At 42.7% G+C, this 12,726-nt stretch overlaps 2 protein-coding genes across 5 annotated transcripts; both read right to left on the bottom strand.

The window, feature by feature from the left end:
- Window positions 1-875: 875 nt before the first annotated feature.
- On the bottom strand, window positions 876-7,908 carry cant1a (calcium activated nucleotidase 1a). 4 transcript variants are annotated; one of them, XM_069149050.1, is made up of 4 exons: window positions 7,786-7,908; window positions 2,218-2,886; window positions 1,925-2,128; window positions 876-1,837 (listed from the first exon to the last, which is right to left on the bottom strand). In XM_069149050.1, the coding sequence occupies exons 2-4, from the start codon at window positions 2,861-2,863 to the stop codon at window positions 1,467-1,469; spliced, it is 1,221 nt and encodes a 406-aa protein (XP_069005151.1). In that variant the 5' UTR covers window positions 2,864-2,886; window positions 7,786-7,908; the 3' UTR covers window positions 876-1,466. The 4 variants fall into 4 exon arrangements, with proteins under 4 accessions (XP_069005151.1, XP_069005150.1, XP_069005149.1 ...); XM_069149049.1 differs by lacking the exon at window positions 7,786-7,908 and adding an exon at window positions 5,799-6,007; XM_069149048.1 differs by lacking the exon at window positions 7,786-7,908 and adding an exon at window positions 3,565-3,955.
- Window positions 7,909-9,541: 1,633 nt separating this feature from the next.
- On the bottom strand, window positions 9,542-12,726 carry syngr2a (synaptogyrin 2a). The gene is made up of 4 exons (XM_069149053.1): window positions 12,525-12,726; window positions 11,221-11,458; window positions 10,943-11,076; window positions 9,542-10,858 (listed from the first exon to the last, which is right to left on the bottom strand). Exons 1-4 carry the CDS (start codon window positions 12,621-12,623, stop codon window positions 10,658-10,660), a joined length of 672 nt encoding a protein of 223 aa, XP_069005154.1. The 5' UTR covers window positions 12,624-12,726; the 3' UTR covers window positions 9,542-10,657.

Below are 12,726 nucleotides of genomic sequence, written 5' to 3' on the forward strand. Positions count from 1 at the left end.
ATTCCCACTTTCCCACAGAAATGACCAGATGGCTCTCTGTTCCTTTTGAATAGTAAAAAGAAAAGGGAGCCATTTGTTAAACCTTCTGACAATAACACATTAAAAAGTGCCCACGCGGAAATCTGATATTGTAGTGTTGGGTGTGTTACACCTCAAATCATAAGGCCGCACTGATTATTATCATTTCACTGCCCTCTTGTGGGCGATAAATGGAAGTAGAGTTCACCTTGTCCGTGGTCCTTCCCAATGACAGCAGTTTTTGGCTCCGAGGAAGTTTAGCTGACGACACACCACCTGGGACTCAGTCGGGTCCCGGTTGTCGTCACACACTGTTCTCAGTGTCTCATCACGGTAGACCTCCACACGGCCCTCAGAAAATTGTAGATTTCGATGTGTGAGCACTTTCAATTTCCAGTGTGTGACTCTGAAACAGAAGCAATACGAGAAATATATTCCGTCTACTTTTCTTCACATTGCACATTTATGCCTTGAACGGTTGCGATTAAAAAAGTAGAGCGGTAGTTTTGCTTGTGGTCTTTTTGCATATAAATCATAATATAAAACCACTATGGCTTTTGCCAGTACCAGAATGCAATATCTATTCAAATTAAAACTGACAAAATGTATGCATTGAAGTCTTAAATCTTTACATACAATGGAGCCACATTACCTTCTTCCTTCTGGTCAATAAGCGGTGTTGTCCTCAAAAGAGGACAAAAGTCCCTTTTCAAACTCAATCCTTTTCAAGCCCTTCCACTTGCACATTAAAGCGGAAAAATCTGGATGTTGCACAACTGCTTTTGGTCCAGTCAAAAGTGTAATGTTGAACTTTAGTAGAGGGATCCGCAGGATAATTAAATGACAAGACTCAAGAAAAAAAAGAATCAGGATTTTATTTAGTCCCCCCCTCTAAAAAAAAAAATACAAAAACATTACACACAATATAATCCTTCAAATAATATTGAGTTTTACGAAGATTAAAAACAGGCCCCTGTTATCCCACTAAATATAAAGATGCAGTTTAACTTGGAGCAAAGAGGGAAAAACCTCTGACCTTCTGAGAGTGTACAGTATGTGCATGATAATGTATCTTTTAGGGAGGGGAAAAAAAAAAAAAAAATCACAGTATGATAAATCAGTCTTTTGTACATTCATCATAAGAAAGGCTGCAGTACTGTTGAAGACCACATTTGGCCTGGGAAGGAGGAATCCACCACGAGACGTGTTGGCATTGTTTTATTTGACATGCACTTTCTCAGAGCCCCAGACAGGACCGTATTCATAGTCTTAGTTCTTCTACTTGTAATGGAGGTGATGGACGAGGTGTTGGGAGCTATGTGTTTTATAGACTCAACGAGGAAGAAGCCAGTGCAGTAAGTTCAACAGTGCCTGGATTGTAAATAAACTAGAACCACGGTGCCACGGTGCAGTGGCCTGCAGAGCGAGTCTGTCCGTCCCCGGGCCCTTTATATGAACTCCAAGCCCTCGTATTTCACATCCCCAATCTTGGTTTCAGGTAAAAGGATGCGTCCATCGAGTGTGAAGGCCATGATGTATGTAGCGATCTTTCCGGCGTCCTCCTCTGACTTGAGAGCCAGAATGATTTGATCATCTGTGTTGGGGACAAACTTGAAAGAGGAGAAGCCGTGAGTGGGGTCGAGCGGACCCACTCGACTTACTTTGATGTCTTTGAAGTCTGGCGAGCAGCTGAGCACGAGGTTCGTGCCGCGACGCTCGTCCGCCGTCTCCTCGTAGCGCTCCTTGCTTGAGCGCCGAGGGAGGAAAAACCAGTGCTGCAGCGTGTCGCTCCACGCTGCTGACTCGTGGATGAAATAACCTGGTGGAGATTCAGAGGAACACGGTGAAGAAGCATAGAGAAAGAAGTGGAAGCGGTCGTAAAGCGAGGCTAGATCTGCATCCTCACCTGGCGGCTCTATCCCTGCGGCAGACTTCATAGACCTGTACCTGGGAACCCAGTTCTCATGTTGCACGTCCCCTCTGAAGCCTACTACCTTCACCCACTCCGGGTTGTTGTTGACGAACTCGCCCTCAGTGGTGGTCCACTCCTTCCCCAGACCACCGACGTACAGGTGCTCGTCCTTCACAGCCAGCCACTCAGCTTTGAACCCTGTCAGGAGAAATCCCGTAAGCACTTAAGTCGAAGTACCGATGATGTGAAAGCACTCCTTTACACACTTATAGCAGGGTAGCACCAACCTTTGGCAACACTGCCGTCGCCGTCAGGCAAGATAACCCAGGGCACGGCCTTGTCTCCGTCTATGTGGTAGACCACCCCCGTTCTGTCATCCACGCTGTAGAGCTTCCCGTTGAACACCACCAGCTCCGACAGCTCCATCCCCCTCCCTTTCTCCGACAGGTGGCTTTCCAGCACCACCCTGTCCACATCCCATTCAAGCGCCACACTGTCTCCGCTCTGGGACACCAGCAGGTAACCCCGCCGCATGTAGCTGAACCACGTCAGCTTCTTGTCACCGAGAGAGCTCTGGTCCAGGTCGGCGATGACCCCGATGCGGTAGCGGGTGCCCTGCGGCGTGCGCTCCGGCGGGCTGAGAGGGTAGGTGTCGTTGTAGTGGGAGTCGGACTGACGGCCGTCGCTGCGGCTGGCCCTCCAGCTGTGCGAGCCGTGGGTGCGGTAGTGCCAGCCCGAGCCGAAGTGCATGAAGAGCAGCAGGACCAAGGCGAGGGAGGCGGCCACCGCCACGATGGGCCTCCATTTAAGGCGGAAACGAGGGTCGGTGGTGTTGGCCATGGAAGTCAACATGGGGAGCCCGCCGACAGAGATACGCAGTGCGTTCATAGGCTCATTCTGCTCCAGTCGAGTGAAGCCTGGGGGAGCAGGCATGGAGGACGGAGGCCTGGGGGCACCTGCAGAGAAACAGGGAGAGACATGGTGGTGAGCAGTGTGTCAGACAGACCGCGTTCGTACATAAAAAATAACTTGCACGTAAAGGGACAACGTGTAGGATTAAGTGGCATCCAATGGTGAGGTGGCAACTGCGTCATCCTGATCTGCCGAGCGTGTAAGACGGGGTTCATTTTAAGGTAACGAGAACACGGTTCTTAGTTTCGGGTGATGACACGCCAACGAGTCAACACTTTGAAATATGACATGTTATTTACACCCATAAATCCGCCTAAAACTTACACACTGAAACTTTAGTGTCCCATTACAGGTCTAAGAAGGTCAATTTTGTTCTCCGGTATCATTATTCTGGTTATAATGGTTTTTTATTTATTTATTTATTTTTTTTTAAAAGGAACACGCCTTAGTAAGTCCAGCTAAACACATAAGGCCTGTTAAACTGTTACGCCTTAACAGCAAATACCAAAACTAAATCAACGGGCCACCTCTTAAATGAAAGCTGAGCACAAGCTTTAGGCAGAATATCTGTTTTCTACGATGATAATTCTGTGTGACTGTGGTATAAAGAAAATCTAACTAAACACAAATTTCACAATTAAGTTTTTTTAAAACATTTTTCTGAACCCAGCTACATGACAGCATCAGTGCTATTAAAATGTGAAAAACTACAACTTACATACTTTCCATAAGTAGACTCTCCTCTCTCCGAGTAAAAGCTTTCGTCCCAATGGCAGGCAGATCACTCATTTGAGGCTTTATTTTTAAAAACTTCTTTTTAAATTCTAGTAAGAGCTCACACCGGTGAATGTATTAGTTAAACATGACTACATAAAGCAGGAAGAAGCCCGGCTTCATTCTGAGTGAATACCAGGTGGCTGCCAATTGGCGTTGTCAACGTGGAGGCAGGGAGGAGCCCACTGTGCGACAAGGAAGGGACGGCGGATATGAACAGGTAAATCAGGAAATACACAACCAGCCGGCTGACGTAGAGCCTACGACTGTGAAACACAGTCCAACAAAGATTTCTTAAATATTAACCAGTGCTGAAATGATATCTACATGAAACTAGTCACCAATATATTTGATAATAAAATCATTGTTAAGCAAAAATGCCAAACTTTACTTGACTTTATATTTCTTGATAAGTGTCTGGATGTTGTGGCTACTGTTCAAAACAAAACCCAGGCATTTAAAGTACAGCTGTCACAAACAATTATTTCCATTATCAATGAATCTACTGCTGTGTCTCTGTTATCAATTTCTGTTACAATTCCGCAGTCCAAAGTAACATGTTGACATGTCTTGTTTTCTCTTAGAGCCCCAAAATATTACATTGAACTGTAATGTCTGTCAAAGAGAAGCATTCAAATCCACAAAATTACTAAAACCTTGAATCAGTTATCATTATAAATACAAATAATCAACAGAATAATCTATCGGAGGCCTATCTAATATGAAAACTGACACTTCCTCCATGTTTTCATTTATATTCTGAACTATTTTGAAGCATTTTCAAACAGAAATGTCAAACATTTGATGTTTCAATCATCTTAAGTATGCAAATTATCAGAGTTTTGCTTCGCTTTACAATATAATAAATATGTGAGGTTTTGGATAAAAAATTTAAAAAAGACACCTAAAATTGGCCCTTTGGATTAGAAGAAATTATTAGGAACATATTTCACGATTTTAATTCAAATTCATTATGCATCTGGATAAAATCCTTGTGATGTATATCATCTCGATTTCAAGAGGGTCCAAACAAACTCTCATTAAACAAATGGAAAACAGAACAGGACAGGACAGAATGATGAACAACACGAAGACAAAAAGGGTCACAACCTTTGATCTGACACAAAGCAAAAGATCAATGAATACATAAAAGAAAAAAGGAACAGTGATTTCATTGTTGAAAACATAAGCAATCCGTATTGAGAAAAACAAAACATGAAAGCTTTTTTTTTTACCAACTTCTTTGTACAAAGGGAAAATAAAGAGGATGCCATCAGAGTTTGAGAGCATAATTTGAAGTATAAGGACCAAAAAATGTCTTAAACAATAGATATAGCCAAAGTTAATGTTATTTAAAATGACATTGGTACCAGTGAAACTGACATCCTATGTCAAGAGGGAGCTGTAAGTCTGTCAAACACTATGCTGCAGCATTAAAAAAAAAAATAAATAAATAAAATTAAAAAAAATGTAAATCTGCAGAGCCGACCATGTGTAACTATTTTCTGATATCATAATGGGATCAATAAAGAACCAAATCTGACTTTTAATCAGTAATAAAAGTCATCATTAGTTGTCCCCTCGGTCCAGTTAAACAAGTAACTTTTCAATTTACAGGCTCGTGACACAGAATGTGGCAAGTTGCAGACAGAAAAGGTTGTCAAACGTTATGCGCAACCTTGGGAAAACTCCAATAATACATTTGCTATAAACACCCAATAAACTAATGTGACCTTTCAGCTGAATCAACAATCACAACAGAGCCCAAACACCGCCGAGGAACTGCGTGTTGTGAAACTGTCACCGCCAGGCTCGGCAGCGTTAAACCTGCGCGAGTGCGATCAACTCTCAACCAAATTCCAGCGACCTCTGAGCCTGTATTCAGGAGCTTCACACCCTCAACATGTGTGCCTTTTTCTGAGAGGAGAGCAGGAGCTGAAAGACTCTTTCATAAGGAAGGGCCCCGAGCCAAACAGCAGTCCATTATAGCAGCAACATCAGGTCTGGCACTCCGAGGCCAGACTTTATCCTACTTTTTCTCTCAATTACGCCAACAAGTGGCCGATTAGTTTCCCCTGAAAAAAAAACCAAAACCTCATTTTTAAGGATTCCGATGTTACCCACATCACTTTCACTGAAGAAAACAAAACAAAGGGGGGGAAAAAAAAAAGGATAGGCTTACCCCTTCGTCTCCTCCTGCCAGAACGCTGAGTCTGTGTCATCAAACTTACTTCACTCGACCACCGCAGTCGGCCCTAAGCTCAAAACTCTCCTCCTGCTTACTGATTCTCCGCAGTGCAACTATGCCCTTTACCTACACTTGGGAGGATTATGATCCAGTCCAAAGGGGCAAACCCAGCAGAGTTCATTAAGCTATCCTCATCGTTGTAACCTATGAATGGCCAGGTACCTGTGATTAGTAAAACATTTATTTGACCCCCCCCCCCCCCCCCTCCCCCGCAATGGCGCTGCCGGCATAAAGGTGAAAACTTGAAATTCCTGCAGGCCTCTTTAGAAGTTGCGTGCAAACCTTCGGCCTCTACGATAACATCAAAGCTACGTAACGGAAAGCATTCCTGTGACGTGATCTGTGAGTAGACTGAGGCCGGAGATCAGCCTTGAATACAGGTGCAGGGTTCTGTACAAGACTGCAGGATTGGGTGATAAGATGACATAAATACACGTCCATGAGACATTAGAAACAGCTACTCGGTCAGAAAATGTGCGATACCGGTGTTAACTGAGGTAGCTTAAATATCTGTGGCCGCATCACTTCGTGGTGAGCGAATCATTGTGCTCGGACAGCTTTGCAGCGGTATTTGATTTCCAGGATTCTTGCCCCCCCCCCTCCAAAAAACCCCCAAAAAACAACAACTATGTTCTTGTCTAGTTATTTGATCTATAAAATGTTCTCATCTGGCCTCTCAGGTTTATCATGTCACTTAAATATCGTGATAATATGTTTTGTGATGCCGTAACAACTTTAAAATAATGGTTTACATACGAAGAAGTCCTCGGTCTGCACAAAAAGTGGTGCTGTGGGGTTGGATGTTACAGAGACTGAGATGAATGCAAATTGCAGATCCCACTGTTCTGATTGTACCAAAAAAAATAAAAAATAAAATAAACATTTCTTTAGTCAGATTTGATACATATGGTGCTGTGTTCTTTATTACTATGACAGTTTTCCGAAAAAAATAAGGTTTAATAAAACAAAAATCACAGTATATCACCTTGCTTGTAGTATCACAACATATTCAATTACCACGATACAGGCTGCCAATACACAGCCCTAACATCTGTGTATATTAATTCCGATATCGTAATCCAAATTTAAATACACTGATAGAAAACTGTGCCTTCATTTCTGATGGAGCAACACCTATTTGCAAAATGTTGTCATATCTGTGGCTCCGACCGAGGGCATTTCTTTTCATGACCGATGCACTTTCTCCCCGACAGTTGTGTAACTCCGCATGGACTCCAAACTACCAAGGAAAACTTCAGGTGGAGCTGCTTGAGATGAAACAAATATAAAAGCTGTTAGTTCCTGGTGCCACGTAAAATGACACCATCTGGGGAGGTGGCCTTCAAAGGGAAGAGCGAGGGTGTGAGGCCCATAAATAGTTCACCAAGTGCTTTTGAGGCGGATTTTTAAAATCGTCTGCATGTCGAGGACCCCTGAACAGATGTGCACCACCCCGTGGACCTGAATTCATGCGGCTTTTGTCCAATGAAAAGATAGGTTGATCCACAGCCGTGACAGTGTAGGTTATTTCTTATTGATTTGCATATCAATGGGGCCATCTCAGAGGCCCCAGGTGGCCGTGTGACATTCCCACTTTGTGATCTGCAGGCCTTTCAAGAGCTAAACCACTGAACCTCGGAGCCCCCAAACTCAGCAAAGTACACTGTTAGTTTGATCCATTATTTGGTCGATTTGTTTTGGTTGAGGACCATTTAAGATGCCCTCACACACACACACACACACACACACACACACACACACACACACACACACACACACACAAACATCCCCTCTTGCGTGTGTGCGTGGTCGTGCCAGACGCGCAGAGGTTAACACACAGATGCCATGACAAATGGCTGTGCTCAGGAGCCACCCGAAACGTCTCTGATCCTGCAGCCTCCCGCTTTCGCCTCGTACTCACCGCCGGATGTTCGATCCTCAGCTCTCAGTCCGCCGGCGGTTGTAGCTCCGATGTCATTGTTGCACCGCTTCCTTCTTCGGCTCCTTTTCCTCCTTCGGCGTTGTCCGGACAGCCGATCATTACTTCCTGTGTGTGCGCTGATGACGCGGTGCTTGCGCGCAGGGGACGCAAGAAGGGAGTGTCACTTCACGATGCCTTCAGAGGCTGTCGGAAATATGGCAACCGCGGTGTCGACGCAGGACGACGCGGGATCTAAATCTGCCTCTTTCTATTGTGTTTACTAAAAATGAGCCCACCAATTAAAATACAGACCAATATTGTTCCGACATGGAACTGTGAGATATTTTCCAGTCAAGTAAAAAGTCACTAATAGAGTTTGAGAAATTTGAGGTGGAAATGTGCGTTTGAATCAAAGGAAGATCTTTCAAATAAATACAAAGTTATGTCTAATAAGGTTTGTCTCGTTTTAAATCTCCTCGAGGAAAACATTTTGTACTTACTGTAAGTGTTTGTATTTGTCTGATATTAATTATTCCCATGTAACCACTTCACCTGCAAACCACTACTGTACTGAAGTACAATTTAGAGGTAGTTGTACTTTATGTTTGAGGCTACTTAATAATAATAACAATACACTTTATTTGTATAGCACCTTTCATACAAGAAATACAGCTCCAAGCAAGCTTTGCAGCAAGAAAATTGCATACAGCGTTTCACATTTACATTTTAAAAATATAGAAAAGAAATGAGATGCATAAGAACAGATACAATGCATGCAATTAAACACTTCATGACATGTCAGAGGGAAATATTGTATCTCCTTTCTTTCCCACTACATTTATTTGACAGCTTGATGTGCCAGTTACTTTTCAGATCAATGTTTTATACTCAAAATCTGTGATCAGTTGCCATATATACACAGATTAGACTATTCAACAGTGTCAGGTGTTGAAATTAGCTCTACTGTGACAACATTAAAATGCTGCTCACATGTACAGGTCAATCAAGTAATATTTCAAAAATTTATAAATGGTAAATATAACACTCAAAACTGGACTATTTTGCACAGAGTAATTTTACTTTTGCTACTTTAAGTACATTTTGCTGACAGTACATCTACTCAAGTAAGATTCAAGTACAGAACTTCTACTTGCAATGGAGTTTTTTGTTGTTGTTTTCCATTGTTGTATTGGTACTTTGTGGTATCATCCACTCAACTGCATATGCCAATAGTGAAACTGACTGTCCACTTTTAGGGCTGTCTATGAAAAGTAGTCTTCAATGTCATTCAGCAGTTTCCATTCATCCCAAGCTGTATTTATTTATTTATTTTGTTGCGTATGTAGTCTCTGTGTGTGTATTTATTCGTTGCTCTTATTTTTTTTCTAAAATAATTATTTTTTATCTATCGTATACGTATATGTATTTTTTTCACATTGTGTACACCTTTTTTTGTGTGTTTCTATGCTGCTGTGACAAACTACATTTCCCCACTGCGGGACTAATAAAGTCTAAATCTAATCTAATCAAAGAAATCCTAGAATATTTGATTTCAAATCAAGGCATTATTCAAATTTCCAGTCTTTTTTTGTTTCTGGTTTTCTAGTTTGACTCCAATCCTGCCGTCTCCACAGTTCACGAGTTCCTCCACAGTACAATTACTTCTCAAATATTTGCCAAGGGAGCACACACAGGAACTGCAGAGACTCCGGCTTTTTGTTTTAAAGAGGATATAATTTATGGCCAGACCCAGAGGTTCAAAACCAGAAAATCTTTTATTTGGCAAACCCCCTGTGATACAGAACATTGCAGAAGGCACTTTGATAATGAATTATCGCAAATCTTTTGAGTGAAACAGTGAAAAAGTACAAATACAATGCAGGAAAAAGTCACAGCAAGAGGAGGGTGGTGGTGGGGGGAAGCAATGTAGAAAAAAAAACAAGCATTAACTTGATTGTCAGTACCCTTTAACAGACGGGTAATAAATATGATCAAGTTACCCCAATATCACAGAATTCCTCCAATTGTGGCAGAACTGGATATTACAACAACTGTATAACAGAACTCAAAAAAGGCACATTCAAATCTGATTTTGAGGTTTGGCTACCGAAAAGACAGAACGGCTGTAAAAACTAAATTCTAACTGAAGTGGCTTCAAAACATTAAACTGACAGAAGGAAATCAACTGCGTTTTTCAGTGCATAAAAGCCCTTTTCCAGTGGTTAATTCATTTAAGAGGCAAATAATATGACATTACAGTAGTTATAGAATTACTATTTTGAATGCACCAACCGATTAAATAATATTGTCTTTTTCTTGTGTGGTCAAACAACAATATGTCCTGAACTGTATAGATAAATTGCACTTTTCAACCGCCGCAAAATGAAAAGATGCCTGCATGAATTAAACCGACATGTTCATTTAACATTTAAATTGTCTGTATTTTAAATGCAAAACAGATTCCTCACAGAAAAATGAATCCTAAGTGTTTGTTAATTACATTAACAGTTTGTAAATTGCGCTCTAAATTGAAAGAAAGAGGCACCGGATAAACAACTAGAGTTTTGGTACGTGGATAACATTGGCATCGTTTTCCCCTCTTTTGTCAAAACAATCATCTTCGAACAAAGAAATTACGATTTTTTTACCTACTGTGCGGAACTTTGAACAACACGGCAAACATCCACCAAACAACATACAAAGATGCATCAAACTAAAAACACATCAGCGCACCCAAAAACATGCGTTTTTCAGAAAGAAAGCGGGAGTGCACGAGAACGGTTCCGAGTTGTGAATGAAACCATTGGCACACATCTTTATTAAAAAAGAAAGAAAAAAAAAAAAAAAAAAAAAAAAAAAGAATGTCAGTCCTTCAGTAAGCTGGAGGCTGGTACTCCCCCGGGGTCTCCTGGTTGTGGGAGAAAGGGGACTGCTGGTAGCCCGTGGGGCCGCTGCTGACGTGCGGGCCGGCCGGGTATGGGCCGGCGTGGTCGTTGGTCGGGTCTCTGTACTCCTGGTCAAAGTCACTCACACCGAGGCGATATCTTCGGAACGCGAAGAAGGTCAAAAGAGCCTGTGGAGAGGAGCTCGAATTACCAAGCGGATCTTTTAATACAACCCGTTTTGAAGCGGGTGTTTAGTGGTCCGGGGGGCTCACCCAGGTGACGATCGAGAAGAAGGAGAAGACCACGACAGCCTGGGCGGCGTCGGCCATGACGGCGGTGGAGTGGGTTTTGGACCACTGGTTGGCCAGGAAACAGAAGCAGACGAACCACAGGAAGGTCCAGGCCCCTGTCCCGCGTTTGAAAGCAGAGAAATGAATAGCCAGGGTTAAGATGAAACGTGACGACAGCTGTAACGTCATCGAGGGGGCACTTCCTGGTTTTTTTTGGGCGCAATTCCTGTTCTCTATTATGTACTATGAAAAGCTCTCACCTGAGAAGACCAGATCAGCTGTGACGATGTACTTCCTCTCTTTGGCATTGCTGATTTGAGGAAAGTAGCCGTCCAGTATGAAGAAGACAACACAGGCCAAGAAGGCCAGGACTCCAATTCCCACGCCGTAGTTGCAGGCTTGGTCGTTTTCGTTGAACATGCACTTGCCGTCCTGCTCCTTCGCTTTGTTGACGTAGCCTTCTGACGTGATGGTCGCAAAGACCACGATGGAAAATAACTGCAAAAGAAGAGGTGGTGGTGGTGGTGGTGGGGGGGGGGGGGGGGGGGGGGGGGACACACACACAGAGTTAATGGCAGGGGTAGGTGGTGAAAGCTGCATGGTTTAAAGTCACTCAGCTCTGGGGCTGCATGACTCTTTATCACATGATTCACATCACAAGGAAGCTCTCTCACCATTAAAAAAAAAAAGTACTCTAAAGTTATCGTAAAACATCTGTCGAGCCGGTCCAGACAAGAAGAGCTGAGCACTAAGTTACTGATCTGTTTGAAACTGTCGATGCAGAAAAGAGAAACGTCTTCTGCAAGTCATCCTGATCCCCGATCTACGTTTCGCATTTGAGCCGAGCTAAAAAAAAAAAATAAAAAAAAAACAACCAATAAGCTGACAAGAGAGTTTAATACTCATTTTGATAATTCAAATAGTTGTTGTTGTTGTTTACTGGAGCAAACTCGGAAAACGTATTCTGTCTTCAAACTCTCTAAAAAAAACAACAACACGATATTTATTTTAAATCACAACTTAAAAAAAAAAAAAAAAAAGGCTGTTGTAATGGAGCTGCCTTTTGTTTTTGTGTAACTACTTCCTTGTTAAAGTTTAAAGTTTAAAGAAAAGTGTGACGACCGTGTAAACAAAGTGAATCACGTAACGACGCTGAGGAAAGTTTAAATCCCCGATCTTTAAAAAAACAAACACTTTAAACCCCTCCAAAAAAAGAAGAAGAAAGGAGCACATTGTCTGGAAGTTTTAACTGTCCCACCACCCCCGTTTTAAAAAACAAAAACACAAGAACACACACACAAACATCAACAGCTGGCAGATCGACCGACATCAGGTGGCAGTTGGTTGCGCCCGGACGCGCTAGCTACCGTTAGCTAAACATCAACCAGTAGTACTTTTTAAAAAGTTTTACACTTTATTTAAAGGTTTCAACCGGACCAGCAGATTATGCAGCACAGTCGCATCCATTTTACTGGCGAGCGCGCATCTTGTTAACGTCAACTCGGTTGGATGTGACAGCTGGCTTTTAGCCAGTCGTGCTAACGTTTTCCGTGGAGTCACTCACCCAGCTCAGGCAGCGCAAAATAGTCTGAGGCTGTTTTACAAAGCTCAGAAAGTCAAAGGTCCCGCCGGCCAGAGAGGCCCCGTAAGCGCTGCCCTGCATTTTTTTTTTTTTTTTTTTAATTTAAAACCCCCGAAACGCACACGAGATGCCCGTCAGGAGAGATTCAAGACGCGCCGAGGACTCCTTCCCGTCACAGTTTCGT

This window comes from Embiotoca jacksoni, unplaced genomic scaffold (genome assembly GCF_022577435.1).
Source record: "Embiotoca jacksoni isolate LCO1_2020_lvr unplaced genomic scaffold, fEmbJac1.0.p SCAF_15, whole genome shotgun sequence".
Classification (NCBI taxonomy): domain Eukaryota; kingdom Metazoa; phylum Chordata; class Actinopteri; family Embiotocidae; genus Embiotoca; species Embiotoca jacksoni.